General features: G+C 41.0%; 1 protein-coding gene across 8 annotated transcripts in view; it reads right to left on the bottom strand.

Annotated features, from left to right (window-relative positions):
• Positions 1 to 15,223, bottom strand: part of IQSEC1 (IQ motif and Sec7 domain ArfGEF 1) — a 301,086-nt gene that overhangs the window by 18,626 nt on the left and 267,237 nt on the right. For all 8 annotated transcript variants that reach the window (XM_058032105.1, XM_058032106.1, XM_058032109.1 and 5 more), the window contains 6 exons: positions 8,397 to 8,558; positions 6,987 to 7,109; positions 6,068 to 6,234; positions 3,648 to 3,787; positions 2,361 to 2,390; positions 1,199 to 1,324 (listed from right to left, as the gene is read on the bottom strand). In XM_058032105.1, coding sequence (XP_057888088.1) covers positions 1,199 to 1,324; positions 2,361 to 2,390; positions 3,648 to 3,787; positions 6,068 to 6,234; positions 6,987 to 7,109; positions 8,397 to 8,558 — 748 coding nt within the window. The remainder of the gene's footprint in view (positions 1 to 1,198; positions 1,325 to 2,360; positions 2,391 to 3,647; positions 3,788 to 6,067; positions 6,235 to 6,986; positions 7,110 to 8,396; positions 8,559 to 15,223) is intronic.

Below are 15,223 nucleotides of genomic sequence, written 5' to 3'. Positions count from 1 at the left end.
CATTTTCCCCCTTTTTTTTAAATGCAACTGATGTATTTAAACTCCTGCTACTGAAAAAACCAAAGCTCTTCAGCATCATCTCTCTAAAGCAGAAGGCTTGATATTTTATCCAGACACAAAGCCTTTGTGTTCTCTCTCCTCCAGAACTCTACTTTTTCAAATTCCAAAACCTTTGGAATACTTTGGATGCATCCTTTCTGTGCTAGCAAGAAATGAAAATACATTTAAGTTATCCTTAAGCCCCCCAAATTTAGGTGCTACCACACTCACAAATTTGGTCCATATTATTCCCCAGTTTGATGGAACTACTGATATCTGAGTAAGTAATGAAAAATAGCAGAAAACAATGTTCCATCAGTTTCCACTCAAGCTCCCATTGACAACTCCTAGGTTATACTCAGAAGCAAAAGGATTAATGTTTTTTATTTAATTCCTGGTTTTAAAGTCTGCAGGTAGGCAAAAAAAAAAAAAACAAAAAAAAAAACAAAAAAAAAAACAAAAAAAAACCAACACACAGCAAAACTGTGTAGATGAGATGTGCCTTTTCCCTGACAAAATATGAAATATTTGCTGTAGTTCTCAGTTTTCAGGTAACAGCCAAGTGCATTCCAAATGGAGTGCAACAAATTTTCCCATTTTTAAGAGTAACTCAACCAAATAATTCCAAGCTGTCCTGAGTTCTGTGTGTCTGCTTTTCAAAAGACTGGGTCAAGTTAAAGTCTGTGAAGGTAAATGCACACTAAAAAGTAAAGTCAACTGTAAAATCTATTTCAACAGAGCCTATTCCTGTTTCAATGCACAAACAGGTCTGGTTCACAGAACATCTGGGGAACACAAAGGAGGATGTAATTTTGGTTTTCCACAAGTACCTTGAACTCATTATTCATGGAATAAATAATGTCTCTGTTTATCCTTTAGGACAATGGGTGAACTGGAGGTGAGGTTTTTTTCTCTGTAGTAAAAGCTACTGCATCAAATATCTTCTTGCAGAGTGTAGCCATTAATGAAAGACTTCAGTTTAAAAGCAAATTATACAGAATTTTTAAAATTAAGATACAAATCTCTTAATCATCCCAGGATTGTTGGAATAGAGGATAACAGACATTTATTTTTAGCAATGCTCATGTACTTAATTGCCAGTGATTTCATGGAGATAGGATTTCTGAATACCTCATTCTCTCTGCCTGCAAATACATACCACGAGAAGATCATTAAATAAAAATATTTCTCGTTGGTGCAATCCAAGCTTCTGAGGTTTATTTGGATCTGGAACTTCAAACAGCCTACAGTAGCAAACAAGCCTCCGGTGGGGGAGAGAGAGCACCTGCAATAATACAAAAATTCATGGTTCATATAACAACTTCTAGCCAAGAAAGAGCATTTTTATACACAGAAACTTTTTTCCTTAACACTTCAAATATTTTTACCTCTAAGCCCATTAGACCTTTTCATCAAAGGACCAACAATAGGAACATAAAGAATTTATGCCACAAACTTGCAGGACATTCAAACTTCATCAAAGTTCCTTCCACAAGCATTTTTATTATCATTAGAAGATAGGATGCAAAGCAAGTTTAGCTTTTGTGAGATGCTGTGAGTTACTTTTTGTCAGCCAACAAATTAATTCAATTTGCTCATTCCCTAATACCAAGAAAATGGTGACATCAGGACAAAGCAAATGCATTTTCTATCTGTCTTATTTTCTCAAGCCAGCAAGAAAATCAAGACTGAGTTTCCATTTTCTTATTGGAAATGTCTGCTGAAGGTGTCTCTGAAGCTGACAAGTGACACTTAATTTCTTTCAAATGCAATGATGAGATCTTGTTAACAACACCTAAAAAAATCCATAAACTGGTGCACTATAAGAACAGTTTATCTTTATTACTGACCATGCCTATAACTTAAATCTGGAATCAATATTTTCAATGTTCATCTACCATTCAGAAGTGAACTTTAACTGGCAGTATTTTTCCAGAGTATCATTCAATTCTCAAATGGACCAGAAAGAATAAACACACAGCTCAGATGGGAAGGTGAGGTGCAAACGGTGATTTTAATTATTTGTTTATTCCTTACTGGCTAATTTCTTCAGTGATGATAATATTTCAAATAAATAAAAAGTGTAATAAAAGAAGACCCTTGGCAATAAATTAAGCAGCCTCTGGGAAATAATTTTTTTTAGAAAATCTTTATACTTTGGAGTGTTTTTACTATAACACAACAAAAATTTTGCCTGAAAGAACATCAGTAACTTAAAATTTTATTTTTAAAATGTAACAAAATGCCTTGTTTCCAGTTTAGGAAAATGCTGCCAGTTACAATGACTTTAAATTTTGAAGGAGTAGGAGAGAAATACCTACACAACCAAGTCCATGGTGCAGAGATCCAATCTACAGTAGAAAGACACATACAAGTTGATTAAACTTCAGAGAAACACAGAACTGTATCATAGCAAGTAAATACGGCACGCTCTGACTATGACTAAATGCCTATAAAGTAAAAACAAATAGAGCTATCAATAAAGACTCTTGCCTGTACCCCTAAATTCCTTGCACACAGTTAAAAAGTCTCCCACCAGAAGAATCCTTCAAGCTAGGACTTCACCAAGGGCATTGTTTTCTTAATCCCATTTAATTTACAAGGTCAGGATTAGTTTTAGGATTTGAATTGCCACATGTCTGAATAAAAAAAGAAACATGGAAAGAAAACATCTCCCACAGAAGCCTATATATAAACTTAAATCCCCAATTACAGAAACAAAGTTTCATATTAAGTGCATGAATACTGCCTTCAGAATATTTATTTCCCCTTCCTCTCAAAAACAGATACAATCTTTTATAAAAATTTTGCTTTCTTTCCTCTGCTTCTTCAAAGAGATCTCCTCAGCACATTCTTTACTGGAAACAGACCAAAATTAGATTTTTGGTGGGGTCCCTCATTCCCTTCCCCTGACTAAGGCCTGTCTGAGAAGAGATTACAGTTCAAAGCCCTTTAACTGTAATAGGGAGAATCTTGAAATCCAGGAGGCAAAATGCTGTGGCCTTTTTTTTCTCTCTCCTTTTCCAAGAGATGCTTTTATAGAGCAAGATTCATTTATATAGCAAAATATTTCAGGACTTTTCCCAAAACAATCCTATCTCTGGATGCTCAAACCCAGCACCAGAATCCCTGGGACCTGATTTCAGATATGTCCTGAGATAAAATGACCCCATCCATGTCCCCTTACAAATGCCAGGTCATGGAGGAAGCTGAGCAGGTGACAAAGATGCTGATGTGAACAGAACTTCTCTGTTACTCTTGTAAATGATGGAGCTGTAACTGACAGTGCGCATTTTGAAATACAGTTCTCTACAACAGCACATTACCAAAGCACTTTGATTCTTTAGAAATAAACAAGAGAACTGCCTAAAATGCAGATATTTCAGAATTGTAAAGCTTCACAATAACAATAAAGGGTTTTAAGACTCCTAACATCATCATGTCACCCACGACTGCAAAACCAAAATTCATGCGCATGGACACTCCAGAATTTAAGTCAGCCTTACAGGGAATGATTGTGACAGTTCCTGCCCTTTGCCATTTGTGGGGAGCAGCCCAGCTCTGGTGCCCTGCCCTGCCCTCCCCGTGGCACAGCAGAGGGCACTCACCGGTTTCTTGCCCACGATGAGCTTCTCCACCTTCTGCACCTGGGACACGTGGTCCTCGTTGGTCTTCAGCTCGCGCTTGCGGATGCGCTCGTAGATCCCGATGAGCATCTCCCGCGGGATGTCCTCCCCATCATCCACCCCTGCAGGGTAAGCTGCTGTTAGCAGGGAGGGGAAAATCCTGCCCCTCTCCGCTTTCCTGCCCTCCCAGTGCTGCCTGTCTGCCTGCCTGGATGTTTGTGCTGGCTTCTGCCAGCCAGCTCCTCCTGTGCATCCTTGTGCTGCCTCAGCCATGCAGAAGAAGTGGTGTGAACGTGATTTAAACTGTGATTTTGGTCCAGAAGCTCACTGCCCACACACCAAGACATTGATGGAGATAACCCAGGTTTGGGGATTTTTTTGTTTTAAAACTCCATCTAGAACTAAGATATAAAAAGGCTGATTTCCTAAAGTGTTGGGGAAGATAAAACAGGAAAGCCTTATAAATATGATTGTCTGGCAAAAGATTTTGAGAATATAGAAACTATAAGCGAGACTGAAATGAAAGCAAGCTTTGAGATACTTTAGGTATTGAACAACTGAAAAACAATGGTGTGGCCAGCTGAAGGTGATCCCCTTTTGATGGAACAACACCCTCTGCCTGCAGACAGGTCCAAGGGTCAGAGCAGACCCTACAGCTTAACAGAAGGGGCCCAAAGAGGAGTTTTTAGGGTTTAAAATGTAACACAGTATGGTAATGAAAAGATTCTAATAGGCTGTATGTAAATGCTATATAATTTGTATATTGTACTGGATTGGTTAGTGAGAATCAGAATATTCAACACAGAAGAAGATTTATTGTATTGGAACGGGAACCTCACTCTCTTACGCTTTTGCTCTCTTACCCTTTTATGCTCTTATCCTTTTTACTCTCTTACCTTTTTTACTCCCTTACTCTCTTCCCCTTTTACTCTCTCACCCTCTCACCCTCTCTCCCCCTCTCTTCTCTCGGGCCTGCTCTGAGCTGTGGCTGCAGCTCCCAGCAGGGCCCTGCACCCAGGCCCTGTGCAATAAACCCCAAATCCCAGCAGGGCCCTGCACCCAGGCCCTTTGCAATAAACCCCAAATCCCAGCAGGGCCCTGCACCCAGGCCCTGTGCAATAAACCCCAAGTTCCAGACCTGGCTGCAGAGATCTCTCGTCTCAGTCTGTCCCAACCATCTTACCCCCTGATGCTCTCACACTAAAGGATTTTTTTTTTCTTTCACACCTCTGTTTGGTATTAAAGCTGCAATGAGTTAAATTCCTTTTCAGACACTAAAATCTCCATATGACATTCTCCTAGGAATAAACCCCTGGGAGGAAGCAGAAGAATAATTTCATTTTGCCTCTGTCTCTTACTCAAGATTCATGAAATAATTTCCTATGTGAGAAACGTATGAATGCATTATAATTGTTTAGTCAATATTTCATTTAATATTTCAAAAAGAACTAGTTTAATCTGGACAAAATAGCCCAGATCCAATATTATTGTTTAGCACTGTGTGATTATCATTCTAACAAATGCCACACCAATGGCATGAATGCTTGATCCTGAATTTTTAATAGCAATGGAAGGAGTCCAATTTCACTAAGTGACTTAAAGTTGGGTTTTCTAGGGACAGAGAGAAGCATGTCTCTTTTTTAAACAGGTTTTAAAGCAATAAACTCTTATCTCCCCTTCAGAAACAAAGATAGAATACTTTGTCACCCCAGTGCAACAACGGCTTCCATAAAAAATACAGTGATAAAATACAATTTGTTTGCAGATAGAAGCAAGCAAAACCCCCTCTGTTCTGTGCCACATGGCCAAGCCTTCCACATGCCACCCTTTGTGATGCAGTGATTTACTGCAGCAAGGCAGCCTGATACAGAAATGCCTGCAGTAACAAGAACTGCTGGCATGCATGCTGCAGTCCAGAGAGAATGTGCTGTGGCTAACTCCACAAATGTAACTGCAGCATTATGCCAAGAGATGCATATCAGGCCTTTGGAGTATTTGTGGATTTTACAATAAAATCTCAGCACTAACTTAAACTTTAAACTAAGATGGGACATCTGCTAAGCACAGGTTGTTCACTGCTGCCTTATATAAATCTCAGGGAATAAAATCACCAACCAGGACTTAGACTTTCAAGATCTGAAATTCCAGAACACCAAAAGTATTTTGGTTTTACTGGTCCTAAAATGAAAGGTCCTGACAATACATCCATCCACTCAAGAAAGACAAAAATGACAAAATATGACACAATTAATTCTATTTTGCCATTACAGAAACGACTGAAATCTGTCCAAATGGCAGCCAGGTGACAGCAGCGTGAGGTTGTTCCCAAAAAACACAGAGTGTCCCTGCAGGGACAGTGCCAGGGAGAAGCTTTGAGGAGCTTTGCCCTGAGGCTCTCTTACCCCTGAGGTTCTTGATGAAGTCCTCCAGCTTCATCTTGCGCTCGGGTTTGACGTTGGGGCTGTACATGTCGGTGTTGAGCAGGATGATGGCGAAGGCCAGGATGAAGATGGTGTCGGGGTTGCGGAACTGCCGCACCACGCCCGGGTTGCAGATGCAGTAACGCTGGCTGGGAACACCAGGGAGGCTGTCAGGGCTGGGAGGCACTGCCCAAATGCACAAATAACCCACCTGCTGCACTCCAGAGCCTCAGCAAGCTGCTGCTCCCTGCCCAGACACAGCTTTAGCTTTCCATCCACAAGTTTTCCTAAGGCAGTCCTTGAACGTGCAAGGAGTTTGGTTCTCCTTAACTGTAACTTCACTTACTACAGTAACTTCTGTATCCTGTTTTTTTTCAGTGATTAATACCCCAATAGCAGCTAAGAACACAGCATTGATTTTGGCTTACTGCCATGTGGTGATTTCCAACTTATCCTGCCCTGGATACACCTCTGTCAGTACTGATGAGTGACTCCTCTTTCTCCCACTGCTGTTGAAGTATTTAATGAAGAGTCAGGAGTATACACACTCAAGAAAGTACATAGGCTTTTAATTCTACTCATATAAACTACTAAATCTAAATATATTCTTAGAGATTTTCAAAAATCCTCGAGTATCTTTTCAACTGATGCCAGAAAGAACTTCTGAGAAAGTTCTATTAATACAAATGCCACACGTGAACAACACCAGCAAATGAAACTTCCTATTCCATACTTAGCAACCTCCCCTCCCAAACAAGACATATTTGAAAGTGTTTGTACCTCATGATGACACTGAAAATAATCAGGAAAGTGACTTGGATAAGCCCAGGTTCCCCAGTTCTGCAGTCTGACTGCAAAGCAGCAGATTTCTGGGGACTGAGGGACTTATTTCACATCCTACCTAAAAGCTTCAATGAGCCGCTCCACCTTCTGGGCTTCTCCTTGGACACGGATGTGGGCCTGAAATTTCCTGAGTGCTTCATCCAGCTCCATTGTGGAGAAGTCCATCTCATCCACCACACAGCTAGGACAAAAACAGACGCACATCATGTCTCCTCATTTCTATCAACACAGTACCAAAGGGAAGATTTTGAAACAGAAAAAACTTTTCAACTTTCTATCTGACGGAGATTCTTGGAATTGTTTTTTAAACTTTCAGCAGCAATTGCAATAATTGCAGGTAAGCTGTGAAGGGAGGTTGAAAATAACAGATCAATGAGAATGTGCACATGTGAACAGACCCTTGTGTTTTTTAACTGAAGAGCCACAGGAATGACAAATGTCTGATCATTGTAAGTGATGTACCACTGCCACAAATAATTATTAGTTCTGTGCTTCCAGGCCAATCAACTATCACAATGCCTCCAACAATAATAAATAGTTTATACTGCTCAAAATATCATATCTCAGACAGCCTGCAGCAAGCACAATAATCTGTACCAAATGGCTCTGTGTCTAGGAACATTCTTAATTGCAGAGAGAAAAAATAACCTTGTTTGGATACTCTCCTATTATTACTGTAATTCTCATCTCCCCATCATTTGCCATGACTTTCAGTTAACATTTGTGGAGAAATAATTATTTTCTTGCTCTGAAAATACAGTGCTGACAAAAAATAAAAGGGAACCATTTTAATATAATCAGCAACATGAACTATGTCATTCTAATACTTTGTTTAAAGACTGCTTTAAAATCAGAGGCTTATAAATTTCCTTTAAGCTTAGCTTTTAGTTTTGAAATGACCAGACATGAATCACTGCAAGCAACAGCACTGTAATGCAGAAACCACAGAAAGCACCATCCACTTTTAAAAGCTTTTTCTTAAATGTATAGATATACAATGACAAGTTGCAGAAGCTCATGTTTTTCTTCCAGTAACACTGTAGCTAATGTAGATTAACAGCAAGCTATTTATTCCCCTTGCTGTTGTATTGCACTAAATAGTTATTTGGTTTGTTGTTTGACAAGGGATTCTTACACCTTGCTTTTACTATTTTTCCTTTTATGCTAAAGCACAATGAAACAACGAGCCTGGCATTTCTCACACCCTTTCCAATCCTCACCTAAACTTTATTACCAGTTCTGCAATAATGCTCACAGGCTTCCCATTATTGCAAGTTCTGTTAGAATGTCAAAAGCCCTTTTCCCCTTCCTGGTGTAAATGGTGTTTTCCCATTCCAAGGTGTGAAGCGCATGTGCAGCCTCCAAATGAAGCCCAATTAAGGAGGGGAATGAAACAGCATTTCTGTGGCCTGCAGCCAGCAGGTGCAGCAGGGAGGGCAGGGCTCGCCCTTGCCCAGCCAATACTCACTCCAGCACGTCCCTGTTGAACTGCTTCTGCCGATTGCCCAGGAACTCTCCGATCATCTGCCGGCTGAGCCCCTTCCGCTGCAGCAGGAAATGCGCGACCCCCACGGGCGTGTCGGGCACGAAGCCGCGCTCGATCAGGTACTGCACTCCCTTCTCAGGTTTTCTGGGGACAAATGACAGTGCAAGAGTCTGACTTCCCTTCCATTCCTCCTGAGCACATCTGGTTCAAATTCCACACCGGTTCTGTCAATGGCGGTGAATATATTCAGTCACTTCTAACCAATGTCCCAGCAGGATGGGCTGGTGGAGCTGCAGGAGTGTCCAGCTGAATGCATTGCTCACTGCTAAGAGCTGACAGCTTTGAGACACATCTTTGCCTGTTTTCACACATTCCCTGCTCCAGAACCCTCTCAAGGAGAACCTTTGGATGCAAACAGCCTCCCTGGCCAGTGAAACAAAGCCCAACACCAGTACTAAGAGCTCCTGTTGCTGGGAGAGAGGCACAAACTGAACTGAAAAGCTGCTGCTGAAAAACAAGAAACAAGGAGCTCTCCTGACCTCCCCCTGCCTGCTGGCAAAAGTTAAACTTAATGAATAAAAACATCTGAAGTGGTGTCACTTGCAAGCTGAGAGAACAAAAAATAAGGGGGAAAACTATGGCCAGTCAAGCAAAAAAACTCAATTAAAAATGGTGCAACTCTCATCTAATTGAGACTTTTGGTTCCTTCCTTTAACACACCCACTGCCCCAGATTTCCCTCCCTCAGACAAGCACCTTCCCAGTTTCTGCAGTGTTTTACATCACTTTACACAGCTCCAGATTCAGCTGTAACCACTTTCACATCCCAAAACAAAGCAAACCAAAGTAATTTATTTTAACTTATTAAGAAGTGTGTGCTGAGGAGGAGGGTTGGGACAGAGCTGGCAATAAAAGATATTGCTTATAAAGCCAAATGCTGCTTTATTCTCAAGTGCTGCAAAATCCCCTTTAGAGCACAAACTGTGCACTGCATCATCCAGCAGTGCAATGCAGCAGAAAACCATCATTGCTATTAAAAATATTCAAGGAGAATCTTTACAGAACCAGTAATTCCATCAGCAGGTTTATTTTTTTATGGAATTATGCTATAATGTCCACCTGTAAGAGTGGGTGGTTTGCAGCTTGCTGGATGACCTAAAAGACATTTCCTTTAAGGCAAGCAAAATCAATCAGAGAGGACAAGGTGACCGTGCTATTTTTATGCAAGTTTGATCACACAACCATAACCCTTCCCTTGTTTTAATTGCAAATAACATTGCTAAATACATCATCATTCAGTTCTCCTACTCTTTTACATTCCATTATTATACACTTAATACCCTATTAAGAATTAGACAGATCAGAGAAATATATATAATTTAATCAAAAGGGAGTTCTCAAATCTCAATTTCTTGCATCAGGCTTTGTGGCTCTTTTCATCTGAAATAAGATTACACACACGGTCATCTTCTAAAACTAATCTCCTTCATCCCAAAAAGTCCCTTTTCTGTAAGTAATGTAATTGCTATGTTCATATGCTTTTAAACTGTATTTCAGAATCCTTAATCTTTCTAAATTTAAATTCACAGCACTCAACAAAAACAGGAACAGTTTTCCCCATCCCCCTTGTTAGTGAGCTGCACTTGTCCAGTAAATTCAGAGAGATGCAAACCCAGGAGAGCTCCTCTCCAGTGACTGTCAAAGTAGAAAACAGCACTCAAACCCCACAGCTTAATCCAAAGATCACCTTTCCCTGACAGATAGAATGGATCATTACTTACTGTACTAAAAACCAAGTTGAATTCCTAACACCTGCATAAGCCTGAACATTTAAAATCATCACAAAGATAAAATAATTACTTTTTTATCAGCCCCTCTCTGGTTGTATAATTTTACATAAGTCAGGGTTTGCTTTTTCACCTAAGAAGCTTTGCCCTGGTTTGGTAATATGAAGTCACTTGATTCCAATACCCTTCAAACCAGGCTAGATGAGTGTCCAAAACAGAGTTAAAAATCCATTTACAAAACACTGGAAGCCAAGAGCTCTTTTCCCATCAATGCTGGAGTGAAATATCAGGGAGTTTTGCAGTCTGGGATTATTTGAAAGCAGTCTAGGATTATTTAAAATACTCCAGTTTGTTACAAAAGCTGTAACCTGGCAGCAATAATATGAAAATAACACCTGAAGCCCCAGGCTGCAGGAATGAAGGCTGCTCCTGCCCTGTTTGATCAATCACTGGTAAGGCAGGCAGGCTCAGGGTTTATTGCTGCTTAAGCTCCTTCCCACCTCCCACCAGGAGGGACATTATCCTATTCACCAGGAAAAGTACTTACCAGAAAATGATGACTCTTCCAAAGTGTTCTGAAGTGCTGTATTTCCAAGGAAAATTTACTTCAAAAGTGAAGTTAACAATAGGTTCAGAGAAAAATGCACTCAAGGGGGCCTTCCCTTCTGCTTTTAACATAAGCAGCATTTTGTCTCCTTTCAAAGCCAGAGAAACTGAAGAACTAAATAGGATAATGGAAATTTAAGTCACCTCCAACACCAGAAATTTCAGACACCACCAAGTCTGAAGGAGTTGCTCCCTAAATGCACAGGAGGATGGTAAGGTTGTGGTGCTGCTCTCCAGCAAAGCACCAGAAACTCGTTTGCTCCTTCCCAAGGTGTTTTTTTTCCCCACCAGGGACCTGGCAGGCTGTGGGGAGGCCAGGTGTGAACACCCCCAGCAGCAGCCAGGGATTCTCTGCTGGCAAACCCAGCTGTTCCAAACTGAACACACCTTCCTGTTCACCAAAGCCTGGCTCTGCCAAGTGTCTGACTGGGTGCAGAAGGGAGGGACACAGGGTCAGGATGGAACAGGACAGGACACCTGGATAGGTTATCCTCCTCTCTGTCTGCTCAGAGTTGGGCAGAGGCTGTTTTGTACTTACAACTAAGAGTCTTTTGTGATTAGGAAAATTCCCACTGACGGCTTGTTAATTACACAGACCAATAACAGACAAGATAAGAAATCTATAAATAGCAATGGAGGAAGCAGCAGAAGCAGAGCAGTTATTTTCAGATTTGAATACATTAACTAATATCAAAATAAACCCTCTAACATGAGCACCTTGCATAGCTGATGATGTAGTTATTTAGAGAACTTTTGATATTTACAAGGTTGCTTCCAAAATAAGTTTAAAAAGGTCTTCTGTCTCAAAAAAACCCAACAAAACAACCTAAATGAAACAACCAACCAAAAAAAATCACAAGGATCTACTGAAAGAAGAAGAAAAAATCAACACCAGAAGATGTGCAAAATTTTTTCATAAAATTCTCAGAGGTTGATCAAAGGACTAAGGATCTTGCCAGAAACTGATTAATAACAAGACATTTAGGCTAGTTTAAAGTGATTTCTAAGGGAAATAAAATGATGGAAGCATTAATGCAAACTTCAAAATAACAGATCAAGCCAGTATATTTTAAAAAGCTCATTTCTTAGAGAGTACTGGCCAGATCTAGAAGGGCTCAAGACCTGCCAGAGTCTGAGAAGGGAGGCAGAGACAGCTCCTCCTTGGAAGAAGGGTAAAACCTTATTGACTTCCTATACATATCCAAACTGTTCTCCTTAAATTTTCAAGAAATACTGCTTTTACAAAAACACTGCAATGATTCTGACAAATGAATGTAGTGGAGGAAAAGCTTTTATTTGGATTCTGGATGGGAAGAGGGATCAGCACAGGATGCCCTGGTGCAGCCAGTCCTGGGGCAGGACAATCCCAGTAAGCCCCAGTGCTGAGCTGGTGAGCACTGCAGTGGCACTGCCTGCAGGCTCCTCTCACATTCCTGTGGCTGGTTTGGGGCTTCTGACAAACTGAAAGAGGCCAAAAAGGTGTTTTGGGGTTGGGTTTCTTTTTTGTTTCTTTTCTTTTTGTTGTTGCCTTTTTTTTTTTTTTTTTTTTTTTTTTTCAGCATGGTTTGGTGGTTTGGTTTGGCTTGGTTTTTATTATTATTTTTTTAATCCAGTCAAGCACTCCCCACAGCTGCACCATCACTGTAGTATCCAAGCCACAGTGTGGATCAAGTGCCTGTGTCCACAGCAGCCAAGAGAAGGAGAGGAGGAGTAACAAGCACTGCCTGGAACAGAAACCTGCCACAAAACCACAGCACTAAGGTGGACAAAGCCTTGCCCATTCCTGACAAGCTGAATATGTAAAGCTTACAAACACCCTAAACCACATGAAATCTTTGTATTTCCTTTTACAGCTCAGCCAGTAAGAGAGCTGTAAAATGAGAGATTAATTAACAAACGAGCATGGGCCATTTCCAATAGCCAGCAATGCCAGAAGTACCATCTGAATTAAAGCAGGGATTTATGAACAGTGTAAACAATCACAAGCACACTGCTCTGACAGCTGACTGAGGGAAGGGGGCAAAGCCAGCTTGCTGAAACTTCTGTAACTCCAGGATTTCTGAAGGCACACCTGTGTTTGTTGGTTCCTTGTCTCTGCTACAGGGAAACTGAGACGATTCGAAAAGGAGCAAACCAGAAGTACAGAAACATTTCCTAGAGGCTGTTAGAAACTCACTGCAAACAGGAACACTTCACAAACATACAGCTGCCAAAGAAATCTTTTCATGTCAGAGGTAGAGTGTTTAATGCAGCTATGATGCCAGCCCTCTGTAAAAAAAGAATAAGAATAATAATAATAATAATAATAATCTCGCTTGCCTTTGATACCAGCGATCTCATTTTGAAAATATTTACAGTTGTCACAAAAATAAGCATTACTTCAACACTAAAAAACAGGGATGGCTTTTTTAATGCAAGAACCTAAGACTTTTCTTAGAATCATTGAAGAAGTTAAATATTTTTAAATAACCAGGCTGGCAATAACAAGCTAGTTGAACATTCTCCTTAGTCTGGCACACAGCTCAGTTTTGTTTCTATGGTTGTACTTTTTGCTTTGCTTTTGCTGAAGAGCCCACTGGTGCTGCAGTGAAGCCAAGAGAATCTCTAGGTCTATTTTAATCCTTCTGGCTAAGAAGGAAAAAACCAATATCCTTAAAATACTGCCCAAACTAGTGCCAAAACAACTTGTCAGAGTTCACTCCACAGTGAGGCAAAAGGGGATTGAGAGGAGGAAAATGAGAGAAACTGAGTGGGAACCCTGAGCTGTACTTTTCTCAATTGCACAACTATTCAATGAAGAGAAAGAAAAACTGGCTGTAAATTGCATCTTCTGGTAATTACAAAAAAAAAATCCCTGGGTGAGGAAAATAAGCCAGAAAAGAACACATTTCTCCCTTCTGCATCTCATGGAAACAGGAAGATTGCTATTCCCATAATTTGGGCAGGAGCACCACAGTTTGCCCCCAGTGGGGATGATTTCTCCCACATTAGGATATTAATTCTCTGAAGTTCATTGAAGACCTCCAACCACAGATGGAAAGGTCAGGGCACACTTGCAATCGCACCAAATTACCTGGAGTAACTTCTGTTCACAAAAAGTTAATTTCCACTCATGCCACTAAGGAAAGAATTCACCAGGAAGTGATCTCAGTGCCTGGTTCTGTTTGGTGGGGGAGCAAAATAAAGAGAGGAAACTCTGTTGATGTATATTTTCATGAAATTGGGCAACTGTATTACATGATTCTACCATGACTTTCTGCCTGGCCAACCACTTTCTTTATGGCATAATTTCCTAACAAGGTGCCAAGAAATTATACATTGAACATTATTACTGCTACTGAATGTTTAGGTTGGTCAGAAAAGTTATTGCCTGAATCAGAGCTGATTATAAAAGGGTAAAAAGTGTATCAAAGGGCAAAAAGCGTATCAAAGGCACCTAAATGCTCCTGAGCAGAAAGTCTGGCTCATTCTAATAAAGGAGGGGAAATGGAGTTTAAAGGTGTTTCAGAAAAAGGATTTTCCCGTGTAAGAAGCATCATTGCTGAGGAACAGAGCAGGCAGCACAGTGGAGAGGCACAGAGGCACACCCCAAGCACTCCAGTGCAGTAGCTGGACATGTCCTTGCTAGTGAAAACAGCCCTGAGTCATCCTCCCAGAGCATTTCCTGCCTCCTCATGATTCCCTCCCTTGGCAGTGGGCAGCCTGCTGCTTTGTCCCCCCACTTCTTCCTTCCTCACAAGAAAGGAGGCAAGAAGAAGGAAATATTTTAGTTAAATTACCCAACCAAAACACTCTGTGAGGTTGTTCTCACCTCCTCTGACCCCGCTGCATTTCTCACAGAGCAGGGGCAGGAGTTTGTAGCTGCCAGCAGAGCAAAGCACATTCCACTTTGGGACAAGACATATGGAAAACTGGCTGCCTCTCTCAGAGCTGTGTGCCAGGGCTGAGTGTTGCCCTCATGTTTATGCAAGTGTTGTCAGGAACAACACTTCAGGATGACTGTGTCCTTTAAATTAAGGAACAGTCCCTGTGTTTACGTCTTCTCGTGTCCCTGCCCTATATCCTCCTTCCACACCTCACCACACTTACACCAAACAGAAGCACTTCAGCTTCAAGTCCTGCAACTCTGCTGAGTAAAAATGGGAAACTCTGTCAGTCAAATTCCCTTTGAAAGTGACACCTTTTGTGCAATACAGTTTAAACATCTTCTGATTTGCCAATTACAACCTACAAATTCCCAATCCAGTTGGTAGATATGAACTCTTACACAAGAAAGCGTTCATTGGACCTTCCCTTTTCCTCAACTCTTTTTCCTACACAGCCTTCCCATGTCTATGCCAGCTGTCCCCTGCATTCCTGCAAAGGCAGCTGGTCACATCTGTCACCCTCAGCATTTGACCGCTGGAGATGTTTGGAC

The sequence above is a fragment of the Melospiza georgiana genome, chromosome 11, assembly GCF_028018845.1.
Source record: "Melospiza georgiana isolate bMelGeo1 chromosome 11, bMelGeo1.pri, whole genome shotgun sequence".
Classification (NCBI taxonomy): domain Eukaryota; kingdom Metazoa; phylum Chordata; class Aves; order Passeriformes; family Passerellidae; genus Melospiza; species Melospiza georgiana.
The sequence above is the reverse complement of the archived record's forward strand: the minus strand, read 5'-3'. Positions and strand labels throughout refer to the sequence as shown.